This window comes from Neofelis nebulosa, chromosome 5 (genome assembly GCF_028018385.1).
Source record: "Neofelis nebulosa isolate mNeoNeb1 chromosome 5, mNeoNeb1.pri, whole genome shotgun sequence".
In the NCBI taxonomy this organism is placed as follows: domain Eukaryota; kingdom Metazoa; phylum Chordata; class Mammalia; order Carnivora; family Felidae; genus Neofelis; species Neofelis nebulosa.
The window spans coordinates 150,314,704-150,333,668 of record NC_080786.1 but is presented as its reverse complement, the minus strand read 5'-3'; the positions used below and the strand labels follow the sequence as shown (position 1 = coordinate 150,333,668).

Genomic DNA, 18,965 nt, shown 5'->3' with positions numbered 1-18,965 from the left:
GGCTAAATTAAGGACTGTCCGTACCAAGCACTGGCAAGAGTACGGAATATATGGAGTTCCCGTACACTGCCGAATGGGTGAAAAATGACACGACCAGTCTTGAAAACGATCTGGCAGGTTTTTTAAAAAGTTAAATATATATCCACTGGAAGCGACCCAAATGTCCATTAATAGGAAAATGGGCAAATAAATGATATATACCCATGGCATCCTGCTCAGCAGTAAAAAGGAGTGAACTCTCCATCTACACAACAGCCTGGATGACTCTCAAAACAGTTCTGCCGAGCGACAGAGACCAGACCGGGGAATAAAGAGTATATGCCCTTTGATTCTGTTTATATAAAATTTTAGAAAATGCAAACCAGCGTTATAGTGATAGAAAGCAGATCCGTGGTTGCCTAGAGAAGGGGGCAGAGACGGGAGGGAAGGAGAGACTGCAAAAGGGCATGAGAAAGTTTCTAGGGGTGACAGATACACCCTATTATCTTAGCGTGGGGATGGTTTCACAGGGATAGACACGTGTCAAAACTCATCAAACTATACACTTTAAGTACATCTAGTTTATCGCATGCCAACAAAGCTGTAAAAAAAAAAAAAAAGGAAAGGAAAAAGGAAAACACCATTTGAAAAAAGATAAATAAATGGGAATGCCTGCATTTGGCTCAAATACAAGCTTGAATATAGGTATTCGTGTTCAATCAGTTGTCCTTTTTGAAAAATAGCCACATTTAATTCAACTCCTTCTGCATTAGTTTGCTTGAGTTGCTGCAACAAATACCACAGACCAGGGGGCTCAAACAACAGAAACTTATGTGTCACAGCTCTGGACGCTGGAAGTCCCAGATCGAGGTGCTGGCTGACTGGGCTCTCCTGGTTTGTAGAGGGCACCTCCTCACTGTGTGCTCACATGGGGGAGAGCCATCTCTCGCTCTGTCCCTCTTCTCAGAAGGACACCTTCCTATTGGCTTAGGGCCCCACGCTAATGAATGACCTCATTTAACCTCAATTACCTCCTGAAGATGTGTTTTGAGATACAGTCACACTGAGGGTTAGGCCTCCAACGTACGAGTTTGGTGGGGTTGGGGGAGACATAATTCGGTTCATAGCACTTTCCTTACAATGGCTGACAGGAAATTTCTAGTTTCATAACTTTCTTGACAGAATATATAAAATGTGAGCAGACAACAAGCTCTTACCCTTGTCCATAAACTCAATTCTGCTAGATGAGCTTCCCCGCTCCCTCCCTCAAGATGGGTTTTTGTCATTAGACTGCTGGAGGAACAAATCACCTGCCCGAATCTGGACTATCTCTGCCCCACCAGCAGACCTCAAAGAACAGCAAAAATATCCTCTGCTCACATGCAAAACATATACACTACCCTAGCTATAAATTATCGAAAGGATAACAGCCTCCCGATTTCAGCACAGAAATGTTCTTTCCAAAGGACCATGCCAGCCTCGTGCCAACCCGTGTTTGAGAGGCTCACATGAGGCGGCCACCACAAGCCCAAACCAGCGACGCCCGTGCTGATCCTCAGCCCCTTCTGAAGAACCTGCGAGAGGGTGAGAAGCCACAACGCCGTCTGAGCCCCATACGTCACCTACCGAGAGGAGGAGGCCCGAACAGCAGCAGAGGACCCGGCAGCCTCTGCCTCACATTAGGATCAGGAGCTCTGCCTGACATTCTGTTAGCTAGCTATGTCTCCAGGACCGAAGTTCTGGTGCCCAGACAATCAGCACGTTGCCAGAAGCCAATGGGCCTTGTGCTTACCACCCGTTCTAGTTTACCGACCCATGAAGATCCAGTAACTGCCAAAGACAGGCTTTCAATCTGGTCTCTTCCCAGAAGGCACTCAGGCCACATCTTTCCAATATGACCCTGACACCACACTTAACTGACAACTTCCACCCCCAGGGTCACAGCAGCAGAAGGTTGCTGGAAAATGACTACAATATCTGCCCCAAACTGAGGTACCACACTCTAACACGTGGGACCCCCAAAGTAAGATGACAAGAAGGAACCGGGCATCACACAGGCTCAGAGCTACAAGTCATAAACAGTGAAGGCTGAGAGGGGTTGAGGCCCTACCCCGGGTCACCGGCTAGAGGGGATCTGGAGCAGTGATTTAAACCACATCTCACTGGAAGCATGAAGAGGCTGGGGAGGAGGACATAGAGAGACACGTGGGAAAGGACAATGTCCCCCGCCAAAAAGACACCCCACAACTAAGCCCTTATGAAAAAACTGGTGCAGGGCTAGTGAGGTGCAGTCAAATGGGACACCAATCATTAGTGTCACAGTCTGAATGTTTGTGTCCCACAGTGCGATGGTATTAATGGGGGGTGGGGGTGGCTGTGGAAGGTGGCCCTCATGAGGTTAGTGCCCTTAGAGAAAGGACCTCACAGGGCTCTCCCGCCCCTTCCGCCAGGTGAGGAGGTGATGCAAGACCGCCACTGTGAACCAGGAAGCAGCCCGCACTAGGCCCTGAATCTGCCGGTGCCCAGATTTGACTCCCAGCCTCCAGAACTGGGAAAGGCTGGCTGTTCAGAAGCCCAGTCTGGGGTTATTTCTTTATAGCAGCTCACACAGACTAAGACAGCCAGGAAGGTGGCCCAGAGTGACTCAGAAGTTCTTGGCACACATTGAATCACCATGCATATGAGAAGTGAAGTTCTTCACGACATTGTGGGGCAACGAAAAAAGATTAAGGAAGTAACACTCTACTGTTCCATAAGGGATGTGATGAAAAACCATCCAGGATGCTATCAGAAATGAGCTTTTTGAAAAAAACTGATTTACATGGAAAAACAATCTGTGCTTCATTGTCAGACCCTGTTACAGGCTAAATTGTGTCCCCCCCCCCCCAATTCATAAGTTGAAACCCTAATCTCTAATACTTCACAGTATGACCATATTTGGAGACAGGGACTTTAGAAAGATAACTACGGCAAAATGTGACTGTCTAGGGAACGTCCAATATGACTGATGTCTTTGTAAGACATCAAGACACAGGCATGCACACTGGAGAGACCACATGACATCCGAGTGAGAAGTTGGCTGCCTACAAGCCAAAGAGAGAGGCCTCAAAAGAAACCACCTTGGCCGGCACCTTGATCTTGGACTTCTAGCCTCCAGAACTATGGGAAAGTTAATTTCCGTTAAGTCACCCAGCCTGTGGGATTTTGCTATGACAGCCTTAGCTGATTAACATAAGACCTCAGACCAAAGGGGCTTTATCTGAACTAACACGATCTAACAGAGAAAAGTAGTTGACTAGGACTAGGGTAAAAATCGAGATCCAGGGGCGCTTGGGTGGCTCAGTCGGTTCAGTTCAGGTCATGATCTCACAGTCCGTGAGTTCGAGCCATGCGTCAGGCTCTGTGCTGACAGCTCAGAGACTGGAGCCTGCTTTGGATTCTGTGTCTCCCTCCCTCTCTGCCCCTCCCCTGCTCATGCTCTGTCTCTCTCTGTCTCAAAAATAAATAAAAACATTAAAAAAAAATTAAAAAAAAAAAATCGAGATCCAGCTCAGACTCCTCGAGTTTCCAGGCAAAAGAGGTCCCGGGGCTAATCAGTTCAGTGTAGACCAGAAACGTTCACCAGGTCTCCCATCTCCAGCCCACATTCTTCCCCAAATAGTGCTAATTCTGAGATGCCACAGGGGGGCTGTGCTTTACCAAGGAGGTGTCACCATTAAGTGATAAGACTTGAGAAGCTGAAACGTATCACAATACCCATAATATTTCTCGTTATTCGTGTCACCTGCTTTCTGGCCATTTTGTGAAACAAAGTGGTACCGAAAAAAAGCCACAAAAAAGGTGCTTCATTTAGGACCATTATGAAGTTTTTAAAAAAGAGGTTTCAGTGATAAGATTTTCAAATGCCCAGAGTTTATTCATTTCTACTATCCTTCATTTCAATAATCAAAGTCATAATCCAGGCTTGGCAAGTGGTTGGGTTCATAAGAGCTCAACATGCCGCCTGTTAATTAAAATTTATCTAAAAATAATCAGTGAAAGATGATGGCTTGGCATCTCAGATAAACAATTAAGCAAAATCTACTCTATTCATGTTGACACACCTGAAAGCAATCAAAGATAAACTTTTTCTACTACATAAAAATCTCAAAATCATACTGTAAGTTTGGCAAACAAACAAACAAAAACCCTGATATACTTAGAACACGAAGATAGTCTGACAAACCAAGACTTTTTGGGGCTCAGTTTCCTCATTTGCCAAGCCTGGAGCTAGATGAGCCTTCTGTTCTGTCTACGGTTTACGTTTTATAACCAGCAATCACCTACCTTAATTAAAAAGTATCTTGATCTAACCTTACTATTAACCTATAATATTGCTTCCATTTGCATTATGAACATTTTTTACTAATTCATCACCCATCTACTCACTGAATCTCTGTGTACACCCATGAGCTCAGGAAGCCTGACCACCACCACAGCCTTAAATCCCTTATTCACATCAATTCCTACTAAGGTTCCCTGAATACAGTTGTGAGTCTCCCAGAAGTTAGGTAGCTGCCAACACTGATCGGGGCTTGCTCCATCCAGCACTTCCTGAACCTCCAGTAACTCTGATCTGACCACAAAAGCTGCCCACTGCCACCCCAGCAGGCTCCTGCGCTCGGGCTCACTGCCCACGCATCAGCCAGAAGGATTCTTCCAGCAGGCGAGGCAGACGTCACCTGGCTTCTCCTCCCTTGCAGAACAAAACCCCGTCATCTGCCCTGGCTATCTCTCCTCCCTCATCTCCTCTCACCTCTCTACTCCAGTCACACCCACCCCCTACTGTACCTTGGACACAGTCCCACACCCCAGATGGTCTCCCCACCAGCTTGCTCACTGCATCCAGGCCTCTACTCAAATCTCAAATGTCACATTATCAGAGCACCCCACCCTCCTTCCTCACTACCCTACTTCCCTTCCCTGGTTTATTTTTCCTTAGCATTCAGCACCGGATATCACATATTTATTCACTGTCTGCCTTCTGCCAACAAAGCCTTATGAACTTTGTGTTCAATGCCATATCCCCAGCACCTAGGTGTTCGGTCTATCTTGGTTCTACCACTGTATTACTTTGCTAAGGCTGCTGTAACGTAGCACTACACATTGGATGGCTTAAACAACAGAAGAGGATTGTCTCTGAGTTCTGGAGGCCAGAAGTCCTAGCTCAAGGTGTCAGCTGGCTGGTTCCTTTGGGGGCTGTGAGGGAGAATACCTCCAGACTGCTCCTCTTGCTTCTGGAAGTTTGCTGGCAATCTCCAGTGTTCCTTGCCTTATAATTGCATCAGCCAGACCTCTGCCTTCACTTTCATATGGGGTCTTCCCTCTGTGCATGTCTGTGTCTGAGTCCAAATTGCCCCCTTTTAGAAGGACTCTAGTCCAAGTGGATCAGGGCCCACCCTAATCTAGTGACTTCACTTTAACTCGATTAGCTCTGTAAAGACCAGATCTCCAGATAAGGTCACACTCTGAGATACTGGGGGTTAAGACGAGAACCTATCTTTTTTGGAGGACGTAATTCAACCCATAACCACCACTTAGCAGCTGTACGACATGGAGCAAGTTAGTTAGCCTTCATCAATAAAATGGGTCTTAATAATTCATTGCACCTACTTCATCTGGATAATGAAGATAGTGCCCCTGACAGCAAAGAGGTTATCACTGCCCCCTTATGTGAGCCATACAGATAATGACTTGAAAAAAAGCTCAAGAGCATGGGCTTTGCAGCCAGGCAGCCAGGGTTTGAGCTCTCTGCGCTTGCAGGCTCGAATACTGCAGAAGTTTCTTAATTTGAGATCAAGCATATCTCCAGATACACAGTATTATAAAATAATGCACGCCAAGTCCTTAGCACACAGTATGCTCTCTAGGAATGTCCACTGTCACAGGCAGGGCTGAGGCAAAGATGGACAGTGTCACCTCATCCCACTGATGTCTTGCAAGTTTTTCGCTCATCACTTAATCATACATAGCAGCAGAGCACAGGAAGCTTGATCACAGAAAACACAGTAGAGCCGTTACATGGAACTGGGTACCAACTGTAACAAAAAGTTGTCTTTTGAAACTTTTATTCACTATCACTCATATCCAACTGCCTACTGACATCACGTGGGGACGTCCACCAGAAACATCAAACTAACCCATCCCTCAGTCTCCCTGCTCACCCCATGAAGTGGGCCCCGCCCCCAGGGTCCCGGTTGCATCTTGTGGCTTCTCAAGCCAACAGCCTGGGAGAAAACCTGTGAATCCTACTGGACTCCTCTTCTTCTCTTGTATCCCAAATCCAGTCCATGAGCAAATCCTGTTACACCTTCAAAATATATCAGAATCCAAACCTTTCTCCACTGGTGCACCTATGTTACAGCAACAGCCCCTAAATGGTCTCCCTGTTTCTGCCTTGCCTGACTCCTACCCATTTTCTAGCCCCCACATAGCAACCGGAGCCGGCTCCAGTGGGCTAAGCCAGGCTACGCTACTCACTCAACTCCCCTCCGGGGCTCCCCCACGCAGTCCCTGACTCAGTGGCCACTGTCAGACTCCAGTTTTAAAGGACCTACAAGACTGGATGCCCTCCCCACCCCTTACCTCTATAGCCTTGTGTACTACCCTTTCCCCATCCCTCGCCTGCTTTGTGACCTCACTGGCCTCAGACACACGAGAGCCTCTACACTTAGCCAAAGGGCACTTTCTCAACGAAGCCTTCCTTAAAGACCCCATTTAGTATCACAACGTGTCCTCAACACTCACCGTCCCCTCCCTTCTTTACTGTTCCCATTCGCTCATCACTATCTACCCGCCCGTATATTTTGTTTATTATCCAGCTTTCCCCTGATCCCGGTGTGGGCAGAGTCTTGGTTTTGTTCTCTGCTCTGCCCTGACACCTAGGACAGTACTAGCATGTTGCAGGGACTCCCATAGCTACCGAATGAATAGCCAATGCTTTTAAAGCTCCTCCAAAAAGGGTTCATCTCTACTCGATAACCTGCATTTTAAAAGGTGGGTTAAGGGGCGCCTGGCTGGCTCAGTTGGGAGAGTGAATGACTCTTGATCCCAAGGTTGTGAGTTTGAGCCCCAGGTTGGGAATGGAGATCATGTAAATAAATGAACTTAAAAAATAATAATAATAAAAGGTGGGTTAAAACGATTAAACATTTTAGGAAGTTTGTCAGGCATATCGAAACGAGGCTTGTTTAACGGACTACCTTGTGGCTTGAGAACTGCACTTACCAAGTTTATTATCTTACCTAGCTCAAAATGCATATGTTCCTGAATAAACTGAAAGACATCCTGTATTCATGGACTCAAAGACTTAATACTGTTCACATGGCAACACTCCCCAAAGTGATCTACTGAGTCGATATAATTTCTGCCAGAATCCCACCAGGCTTGTTGGCAGAAACTGACAAGCTGATCCTAAAAGGCATATGGAATTTCAAGGAATCCAGAACGGCCAGAACAACGGTGAAAAGAACAACAAAGAGCAACAAAATCATTTCCCCATCTCAAAGCTTACTACAAAGCCTCAGTAATCGAAATGTGCGGTGTTGGCATAAGGATAGACAGGTCAATGGAAAAGAAATGGAAGTCCAGACATAAACCCAACTTATGGCCAACTGATTTTCAACAAGGGTTCCAAGGCCCTCGGAAAGAACAGTGTCTTCAACGGATGGTGCGGGAACAACTGGATTTCCTCATGCAAAAGAATATGCTCGGAGCCTTACCTCACACCATGCACAAAAATTAACTCAAGATGGATCAAAGACCTAAACATAAGATCTAAAACTGTAAAACTCTCAGAAGAAAATACAGGGGCAAATCTTCACGATTTGGGATTCAGCAAGTTTCTCAGATATGACATCAGAAGCACGAGCAACAGAAGAAAAAGTTGATAGCTTGGACTACATAAAACTAAAAAGTTTTTGCATAAAGGATGCCATCAAAAAGGTGAAAAGACAACATAAAAATGGGAAAAAAATATTTGCAAACCATATATCCAATAAGGGCCTAGTATCCAGAATATGTAAAGAACTCTTACACATCAACAACAAAAAGACAACCCACTTTAAAAAATGGGCAAAGATTTTGAGCAGAAATTTCTCCAAAGAAGACATACAAGGGCGACCAGGCGGCTCAGTCGGTTGAGCGTCCAACTCTTGGTTTCAGCTCAGGTCACGATCTCACGGTTTGTTGTTTGAGCCCCACACTGAACTCGGCACTGATGGTGTGGAGCCTGCTGGGGATTCTCTCCCTATGTCTCTTTCTCAACTAAATAAATAAACAAACAAACAAACAAATATACATATATATTTTATATGTATACAGATGGCCAATAAGCACGTGAAAAAATACCCAAATTATTGGTCATTAGGAAAATGCAAATCAGAACCACAATGAGACACTACTACGATAGCTATCATCAAAATTTTTTTAAAAATCTAAATGTTGGTGAAGACACGAAGAAACCGGAATGTTCAACCATTGCTAGTGGCCATGTAAACTGGTGCCACCTCAGAAAACAGTCTGGTGGTTCCTTGAGAAGTTACACATAGAATTACCACGTGACTCAGTAATTCCACTTCTAGGTCTCTATACCCCACAGGAATGAAGACAGATGTTGAAACAAAAATTTGTCCATAAATGTTCACAGCAGCACTATCCGTAAGAGCCAAAAGGCAAAAACACAAGTGTCCATCAGTAGGTGAACAGATACACAAAATGTGGTCTATCCATACAATGGAGTATTATTCAGCCACAAAAGTCAGTGAAGCAATAACACATGCTACAACATGAATGAACCCTGAAAACAGGCTGAGTTAAAGAAACCAGACACTGAAGGACAGTGTATGTGTGCATTTTTCATGAAATGTCCACAGACACAGAAAGTAGATTAGTGGTTGCCGGGGCCTGTGTGGGGAGGCTGGGGGGGATGGGGAAGGTTTCCTCTCGGGGTGGTATAAACCTTCTGGAATTAGATAGTGGTGATGGTTGCACAACACTGCGAATGTAGTAAAAGCCATGTGTAACTGTAAGCTCTAAAATGGTTACATGACAAATTCTAGGTTATGTGAATTTTACTGCAACAAAAAATAATGGACACACCCTGTCCCAAAATAAGTATGCTATTTTTAGATTCCAGGAGAGTCAAGCACTAAACTATGGAAACATCTAGAAGAACCTGAATATGCCTAAATCCCATTCCAGCGCTTCTCCCTTTCTCCTAAAGGGAGACCCATCTTCATGAATGACAGTGACTACTGTGTTTAGCTTTCACATTCCAGAGTCAGAGCTCTACAGCCAAACAACTCTCCAGCTCTTATCTGCTGTTTTATTACACCTAGTTATCCCAGCAAGCACCAGCCGTGGCATTCACAAGTGATAAATATACCTTGAAAGAGATCACGTCGTTTCCCGGCCACTACCTGTCACGACTGCCTACCTCCACTGTGCCTGACGGGCATCTGTGAAGGCTGACAGCTGCTCTCTGGTAGTCGGTGCTGGACTGCTAGCTGGACTGTAATCATGGTCAGGCTGCTGGAATTTTTCACTCCCTCCCCAGACCCCTCCCGCATTCCCTGCAGAGGTCAATTCTTTCCCTTCGTTAGAGGACCCTGGTGTGTGTGACCTGGTGAGTGGAGATCTGCAGAGTAGGTATGGGTATCTCTCAAGTCCCATATGGCACTAGCTTTCCAAACTCAGGTATCCTGGCCAAGGGCCTCGGCCAGGCAGCAACGGAGCCCGGGATTGGCACCTTCAAGCCCAAATATCTTCTACCTACAGTAGAAGCACTGGGCATTACTAGGTCATCCTGCTGGGCAGGATGGGAACATGCAGTGGTCCCATCTATAGGACACAAGGTCAAACCTGCATGTGACCAGTTTTGCTCTTCCTAGACTTGGCCCTTTTCTCCTAGTCCAAACACACTCACAATCTCTGGGCAGATTTCAATATTGATGGTAACTCATGGAAGACCAAAATTTGACAATCTGCAGTAAAAATGGCCATAAAAGTAGACTGAAAAAGAAAAAGCCATAAAAATCCTAAGTAATACCTGAAAAATAATTCATCTTTGAATAACTGATTGGACAATTTTATAGTTTAGCTTGTTTAGATGTAAATATAGTTGAGAAAGAGACTGTTCAGCTATTCCATTGACTACATCCACGGTATAATTCTATTATCAGGAAAAAAAAAAAAAAAAAAAAAGGAGGTAAATATACTGACCAGGATAACAGCAGGTAACTGGGTGACAGAATTATGGGTAGTTTTTTTTTTTTTTAATATGAAATTTATTGTCCAATTGGTTTCCATACAACACCCAGTGCTCATCCCAAAAGGTGCCCTCCTCAATACCCATCACCCACCCTCCCCTCCCTCCCACCTCCCATCAACCCTCAGTTTGTTCTCAGTTTTTAAGAGTCTCTTATGCTTTGGCTCCCTCCCTCTCTAATATGGGTAGTTTTTCTTATCAGTATTTCCTAGTTGTTATAATCAACATGTTGTGTAACAACAACAAAAAAAGATAATTCCCTGCCTGGCCTAGTCAGAACAGGCAACTCTTGATCTCTGGGTCTTGAGTTCAAGCCCCACATTGAGTGTAGAGCTTACTTAAATAAATAAAAGTTAAAAAAAATAAGATCTTTTTTTAAAAAAGGTAATTTCTTGAAATAATAAAAAGACAGTGGTGTCCCCCCCCCCTCCATGCAATCCAGTCTCCACCCCACCTACCTTGTTGAGCTTGCCCAGTGAAGATATGAGATCCGCCCATTCACTTGAGGACTCAAAATTTCTTAAAGCCTTTTCAATCACTGAAGAGTAATTTCTGTATCTGTAATCATTTAAGAGTTCCTGCTCTTCTGGATCCATCTTACATTCTCACAGTGGAGAAAGGATCTAAAAGTGAATTAAGAAATAAATGAGGGAGCTACCCAAGGACACAAAGCGTTCCCAGCCCAGAGCTACAGAGGACACGCGTCCACAAACACTACTGTGCACAAACGTACTCAGCAATCCAATTCAAATATTTAGCAAGGCTTCTGGGCCAGGCACTGTGGTAGATAAAAAATAAACAGTTCCGGCCCTCTTGGATTCTGGAGACAAATGGACGGAGCAGAAAAGAAGCAAAAATGCTAGGATTCCTGAGTTGACAAAATTAATTCTAGGAGTGAAACTTACAAAGCGGCAAACCAATCTTGTTGCCCACCGGTAATTCTGAATGCAGGCGGCCCTTCCCACTGAAGGGCATTTATAAAGGCTAAGAAAAAGCAGGTCAATGCTATTACCCAAAACAACCTCTTTAGTGATCTAGTCCTTTTCGACTAGACTATGTTAGAGGATTGGAAATATTCTAGAGGAAGATCTGATGGAAAAAACAAGAAAAGTTTAAACAATAAGGGTGTAAGAATACAGTATGTGACCCCAGTGTTGCCAGAAATCCACCATGAGCCTGTTCGGTTACTGAGCTCCAATTACCCACCCATCTCCCCAGCCAGGCACTGCCCTGACAGCTTCATGCCTCAGTGTGAAGAGTCTGGACGCAGGGTGGTGACACCAGGGCCCAAGCAATCACCATTTTATTCTCCTCGCCTTTGTATATTCTTTGACGGATTCTTTCATTTTTCCCTGTGGCTAGATGCATTCATTATGTATGAACCACTGCAGCTGGTATAAAGCCTGAGACCTTTATGGTCTAATCCCAGCTCCAATGGCAACCATTTCCTCTTCTTTTTATCCTCAGTGCAACAAAAGGAAACAAAAAATAACACAGAATACTGCACTGATTTGACTTTGTGGAAATATCTGTCATTTAAACATTATAACGTATGCGTGCTTAGGTTTAAGTTTTGTTTTTTTTTTCCTTCATTAAAAAAAATCTGTAGGTCAACCTACCAGTTTATTCAAATAAATAACAACTCTGATATTATTCCAGGGGTGCCTGTGTTTGGCATCCAACTTCGGCGCAGGTCACGATCTCCCAGTTTGTGAGTTCAAGCCCCACACTGGGCTCACTGCTGTCAGCGCAGAGCCCGCTTCAGATCTTCTCTCTCCCTCTCTCTCTCTGTCCCTCCCCGGCTCATGCTCTCTCTCTCTCTAAAATAAATAAACCTTCAAAAAAAAAAAAAAAAAAAAACTATTCCACAAGATATGGAAATGTTGGAAGTCACCAAGTTCTTTACTTCGACATTTTTCTCAAAAAGGCTGCCTTAAGGCTCTGATTTGCCCTCCTTCTTTGGCCTTCATCTGATTAAGATCTATGTAAAGTATGGCAGGCATCTACCCTAAAATTCCTTGTCCCCTTTTCCATACTAAGGGAACACTAAGTTTGCTCGGGGCAGTGCTAACAGTTCCCCGCCTCCCTTGCAGCTAGGTGGCCATTAACAGTTCTAGGCAATGAACAGTCAGTAGAAGCTGGTGGTGGGGCCATCAGGAAGGCGGTTTGAAAGGAGGTAGACTCTTCTGGCATGGGCCTCCTGCCCTTCACTCTTGCCCTTTTTTCTGCCTGGAACAAAGGTTTAACGTTGGAGGTGAAGCCACGTGTGGCAACCAAGAAGAAACCACCACCCACAGTGTGCAACTTTTGTGGGTAGGTGGAAAGACACAGCAGCTGAGGCCAGAGATGGCTTTAAGAAGGCATCAAGCCTGGACACTCTGCCTCTGGACTTGATGTTTGCTGCACAGAAGAGATAATGTAAGCCACCGTTGAATCACATTTTGTGATACAACCAAACACGATCAAGCCTGATTGATACACGAGGCTAACAGTCACTAGTACGTAGTCTGAAAAGAGAATAAAATGTAGAGCACTGTGATGTAATTAAATATACTGAAAATGCCATAGTGAGTTTGCTAACAAAGTCGCATGTAGTCAGTCGAAATGGCAAAACCACAGATGAAAGAAACTGAACTGTAGGGGAGCCTGGGTGGCTCAGCCAGTTAAGAATCTTACTCTTGGTTTCAGCTCAGATCATGATCTCACAGCTTATGGGTTCGATTACTACGTCGGGCTCTATGCTGACAATGTGGAGCCTGCTTGGGATTCTCTCTCTATGCCTCCCACCTGCCCACCCCCAGCGTCTCTCTTGCTCTCAAATAAATAACTAGGAAGGAAGGAAGGAAGGAAGGAAGGAAGGAAGGAAGGAAGGAAGGAAGGAAGGAAGGAAAAGAAAGAAAGAAAGAAAGAAAGAAAGAAAGAAAGAAAGAAAGAAAGAAAGAAAGAAAGAAAGAAAGAAAGAAACTGAACTGTAGATACGAAATGTTCTTGAGGCCTGGACCTTTCATTTACTGGCCTTGGCCAAGTTCTAAGAATCCCATGATACCTGCTAGTTCACTTTCTGGTCATTCTGGGCCCACTCTGAGCTCCCAGGGCCACCACAACTTTCAAGTTTCTCACGTCACTGGGCCTTTACCACTCAGGAGGACTGTGTAGCAGACCACTCCCTCCTTTTCAAAACAGCCTCCTTTCAGCCCACACACTCCTCTGGCCCCGCCAGCTGTGAGTGGGTTTCCTTCTCTGTGGTTCCTTCTCCTCTGCAGGCTGATCCTCCTCTACCTGCTGCAAACGTTGGCATGTCCTGGTACCAGGCCTTGGGTCCTCTGTCTCTTTAGCCCTGGTCATCTGGCAAATACCATCTTCAAGCTAACGACCCACGCATTCATAATGCCTGCCCAAACCTGCCCCTCTGAGGTCCAGATTCATGCAATTGTCTGCTTGACTCTTCCACTCGCATGAGGCACAGTGTCTCAGCCTTAGTGCATCCCGAACATCCATCAACAAAATACGGTCCAGCCACACAACGAACAGAGTACTGATATACACCACAGTACGGGTGAACCTGAGACATACATAACGTGGTGGAAGAAGCCGCACAAAAGGTCACATACTGGATGATTCTGTTCATACCACATGCCCAGAATAGGTGAAGCTACAGAGATGATGAGCAGGTTAGTGGCCTCCTAGGGAAGGGAGTAACAACAGGGAGTTGTTGGGCACGGGATCTTCCTGGGGTAAAGCAAAAAGTGCGAAAACTGGATTGTGGCAATGGTTGCACAACTCCGTGAATGACTAAAAATCACCGAACTGTGCCCTTAAATGAAGGTTATGATCTGTAAATTACACGTCAATAAAGCTGTCTTTAAGAAAACCCACACTGTTGGGGCACCTGGGTAGCTCAGCTGGTCGAGCGTCCGACTCTTGATTTCCGCTCAGGTCACGATCTCATGGTTTGTGAGTGCGAACCCCGTGTCTGGCTCTGTGCTGACAGTGTGGAGCTTGCTTGGGATTCTCTCTCTCCCCTCCCCTGTTAATGTGTGTGTGCGTGTGCGTGCACGTGTGAGTATATGTGCACACGCACGCACACGCTCTCAAAATAACCTTAAAAAAAACTATACTTAAAAAAATGTTTTTAGTCTTTATTTTTGACAGAGAGAGACAGAAAGACACAGAGAGACAGAGTGCGAGTGGGGGAGGAACAGAGAGAGAGAGACACACACACACACAGAATCCAAAGCAGGCTCCAGGCTCTGAGCTGTCAGCACAGAGCCCGACACGGGGCTCTAACTCACTAGCTGTGAGCTCATGACCTTAGCCCAAGTCAGACGCTTAACTGACTGAGCCACTCAGGCGCCCGCCCCCCCAAAGAAACTATACTTTTCATGCGACCTGCTCAACATGCTCCTTCTCCAGTCTTCCTTTCCTCAGAAAGTGGCCCCACCATTCACAAGACCTCTGACATCATCCTGGATTCTTCCTTCTCTTCACTTGCCACACTCAACCCAAGTCCTGACTCTTCTTCTTCCAAAACACCTGTGGCCTCAATTGCTCTCCATCCCCGTGGCACCACTGTGCAAGAAGCCACCTTTCCCCTACAAGCTTGCAGGTATTTCCTGACGCTTCTTCTTCACTCTTGCCCCTCTCCAATGCATTTTCACATAGCACCTCAAGAATCCTCTTAAAACATACTTTACAGTACATCTCCACCATGTTTATTATTATTTTTAATGTTTATTTTTGAGAGAGACAGAGAGTAAGTGGGGGAGGAGCAGAGAGAGAGACAGGGAGAGAGACACAGAATCGGAAGCAGGCTCCAGGCTCTGAGCTGTCAGCACAGAGCTCTATGCGGGGCCCAAACCCACAAACCGTGAGACCATGACCTGAGCTAAAGTCGGACGCTTAACCGACTGAGACACCCAGGTGCCCCTACATCCCCACCATGTTTAAACTCTTCCCATTAAGCTTATCATAATCCAAACTTCCTCACCCCTCACCCCATGGCCTACAAGGCTCCATCTATCTCTCTTTGAGGCACTCTGCTTGTTCTAGAGCTAACTCAGCCTATCACAGAGCCTTTGCACATTCTGTGGCTCTCTGCAAAAATATACTGGACTACGTGTATCAATGCACACAGTAAAATTGCCCACTGATCCTTGGGAAGGCTTGTCCCTTTTTCTGAAACACTAGCCATCACACTCCTTAAAAATATTAAAGGATGGTAATGAGAAATGGTACTTTATTTTCCCGAGTAAGGAGTTAGTACACCCAAAGAAACCATAATTGGGTTTTTTCCCCAGGAAATTTACAGGTTTGAAATCCAGCGTCTCTGAACCACTGCAAAACTCCATACATAGTCTGTTCACTATATTAAGTGTCTAAGTACAGGGAAAGGAAACATGGAAAAAACCAGGGTTCCCCTTTCATAGTTCAGAACATAACTGAAAGAGGAAATACCTAAACACATAATTTCAATTTAAGGTGGCAGGGACAGAGGGTGTGCCGACATAACACTGGCACAAGGAAAGGACAGAGGAAGCCCAACTACCAGCAGAGGAGTCCTCAAAGTCCACAGGTTTGGGCGGCTAGTTAGTAGGAAGAGAGCCTCGGTCAGCGATCAGGTTCGTGTTTAGGACGTGGCGCCATTGCTCCTGGCAAAGAAGGGGTTGGCCAGGTAAGAGCAGGTAACTGGAGCAGTTCAATGTCATGGCTGGCTACATGAAGAAAGTACTATCTGGTGTAACTAAAAGCACAGATGGGAGGTTTGGAAAGAGGCATTCAAGCAAACTCCTTTATTTCAAATATGGGCATTCAATACTATGCTACTACACAAGCCTTCTGGGCTCAGTAAATCCATCATTATGCATGCATTTATCTTATGCAACACACAGAAGCCTAGGAGATGGGCATTATCTTGATGCTGCTCAAGATGAGGATATTGGGAATCAGAAAAACTGCCCAGGGCCCTCAGCAACCATCGGGCAGAGTTAGGGATCCAGTTCAGGTCAGCATAATGGTACACAGCTTTTACTACGTTATGCGGCAAGTAAAATGAACAGTTCAGCCCTCAAATAGTTGTTTTGACAATGCTCTTGCAATGTATCCTGAGTACCTTTCCTGTGAGAGGCTCAGCTCAGTAAAACTGATGGAGTCCCACAGACTACTAACAATTAAATACACAAAGGAATAACCATATAAACAAGTACATCTGACCAGAAGGAGCCGCCTTAAAATCGAAAATGTCAGCAAGAAATCTCTCACCTTTTCCATTCCTAATTTCTTAGAAAAACAAGTTCAGGTAAAAAATCAACTGCCCAGATGAGAAGGAAGTTAACCGTAAAGACATTTACATGAAAGAACATGGGAATAAGATGAAACCAGAGTGAAAAATGACAAATAGCCATCCTCTCGAAAGAACATTAGATAATGACCCTTAGTCTACAGCACGGAAACACTCTTCTGCCAATGGTTTAATCAACTCTGGGGCACATTATTTTGAATTCGGTCTTTCAGAGTGGTAATTAAATTGCAGCGGAAAAAATTTAAGACCCTAACGGGAGCGGGCTTTGGGGACGGGGGGGGGGGGGGGGGGGCGGGGGGAAGGCCTCCATCGCCTTACCAAAAAATCCTACAAAGGTTTCTCCAAATATTGAGCAACTGTCCCAGGTTAGGGAAACACCTGCGGCTAACAGTCTCCTTAAGCAGCCCTAGGAGTTGCTAAAGGTCCAACCACGCCGGCCGCAGGCGGCAATCCTGCAAGACTCCGGGGCCAGGATGCGGGGAGAGCGCTCGCACTGCGGCTCGGATCTCTTGTCTTGGGGGCAGTCTAGGAGACTCTGGGGTCCTCCCTCATCAGGAAAGCCCTCAGTTTACAAAGATTTCAGTCCCTAGCCCTCCGCCCGGACCAGGACGGCACAAGCAAACAAAGGCGCGGCTTGCGTCGCGTCCGCCGGCCGAGGTGAGGGGAAGGCGGGCGGTGACCCACCTGACCTCCACCTGCCCGACGAGAGGCCGGCCCGGCCCTGTGTGGACTTGGCCGCACTTCCTTCGCCGCAGACGGCCGGGGAGACTGGGGGACCCCGCCCTGCCCTCGGGGTGTCCCCGGGGGTCCCGGGCCGGAGCCCACGCCCACGCGCGGCCTCGCCGGGGCCGGCCCCGCACTGCAGCAGCGCCCGCCGCGGGCCCCGGCCGCGCTCTGGGGGCTCCCCTCGCCCCGGGACCGCCCCCACAGCGCCGCTCGAACCCTGCGCGTCCGGGGGGAGGACGCCCGCGCCGCCTCGCCGCCCCAGGGCCCGCGGGAGGAGACGCCCGGGGCGCCCGGGCTTCGCCCGGCGGCCGAGGGCGCGGGGCCAGCTTACCGGCGGCGGCGGCGGCGTCCCTGGTCGGCGGGCGCGCCCACGTGCGGCGCGGAAGAGCCGGCCGGGCTGTGGCAGGTAGAGCGAGCGGCCCGCTGCGGCTCAGTCGGGAGCCGGGACCGCGGAGGAAGCACCGCGCCCGAGCCGGAGCGGCCGCGGCCCCAGGCGGTGGGGCGGGACCGTGAGGAGGGCCCTCGGCATGGAGGCGTGGTCATGGCGGGCGGAGGCGGAGCCGGGGCGGGCCCTCGGCGCGCGGGGGCGGGGCCGGGGCGGGACCAAGGGCGAGCCCTCGGTGCGGGGTCAGAGGCAGTAGACGGGCCTTTGATCCGGGGGGCGGGATCAGGAGGCGGTACCTTAGCGTGCGGGGGCGGGTCCTGGGCGAGGACTAGCGAGCTCGGGGCTCCAGCCTCCGGTCTTCCACAGCTTCCAGGCGGTGGGCGTCGCTCTGAGTAGCAGAGACTAACTGCCGCCCTCGCAGCGGGTCTGCTCTGGGGAAGGCCTGCTCCGGTGGGCGGGGTGGCTTCGGCTTTCACCTGGGGCTCCCCAGCCACACCAGAACCTCGGTCAGTGAATCAGCGTACCCCAGGAGGGGCTTTGTAGTTACAGACAAGGAGAACCGCGGGGGCCCAAAAGACTGGGGCCGATGGCACCTGGCTCACCCCATCCTTTCCGTCAGGGCCACACCCAAACCTTTTGCGAGGAGATGAAATGAACCTTTCCATACATGCTGGGGCCTCTGGAGGCTCGGGGAACCTGGTTAAAGCGCCCCCACCCCCGGAGGCCGCACTTTTCTGGCCCTCGGCATCAGAGGTGAGGAAGTTAATTTTTGTAATGAGTTCCTTTACGTGGGCTCTGGCTCAGAAAGGAGACCTCAGCCTAAAGAGCATTAATATTTCCGGATAAAGTCTAACTCCTTCCTGTCATCCTTACGAGCCTTCGGACCTGGACAGTTCAGACCCACCCAACCTGGCCCAACGCCTGCAGGGCCAGATGCACCTTAAGGATGGGAGTCAGGCAGAGTTCACCTGAGCACCCTAATTGCACCAGCTGGGGCTCCCAGACAATCAAACCAGTGGCACCTGTTGAGTGAGGTAGTCATTTCTGCACAGGCCGCCAATCATTTAACCCTTGACAGTCCCTTAAGGAATTTTCAGATCTAGTCCGGGGCTCGTAAAAGCTAGGCGGTCACGAAAGAGTTCGGAGGTCCATGCACACTTCAAAATTGTACAGAACATTTTGTGTATATGTTTCTGCAAAAGGGTATATAGTTTGTGTCAGATTCCCAAAGGGATCTGCCACCTCTCCCAAATCACCAAGAATATATTTAT

The 18,965-nt window shown here is 47.5% G+C and overlaps 1 protein-coding gene across 4 annotated transcripts in view; it reads right to left on the bottom strand.

Moving 5' to 3' along the window:
* Positions 1 to 17,827, bottom strand: part of DOP1B (DOP1 leucine zipper like protein B) — a 104,284-nt gene extending 86,457 nt beyond the window's left edge. For 3 of the 4 annotated variants that reach the window (XM_058731947.1, XM_058731948.1, XM_058731949.1), the window contains exons 1-2: positions 17,641 to 17,825; positions 10,744 to 10,908 (exon numbers count right to left, since the gene is read on the bottom strand). In XM_058731947.1, coding sequence (XP_058587930.1) covers positions 10,744 to 10,881 — 138 coding nt within the window. In that variant the 5' untranslated portion in view covers positions 10,882 to 10,908; positions 17,641 to 17,825. Of the gene's footprint in view, positions 1 to 10,743; positions 10,909 to 17,640 lie in introns of all 4 variants that reach the window. The other variant, XR_009262328.1, reaches the window with a different exon arrangement.
* Positions 17,828 to 18,965: the final 1,138 nt, after the last annotated feature.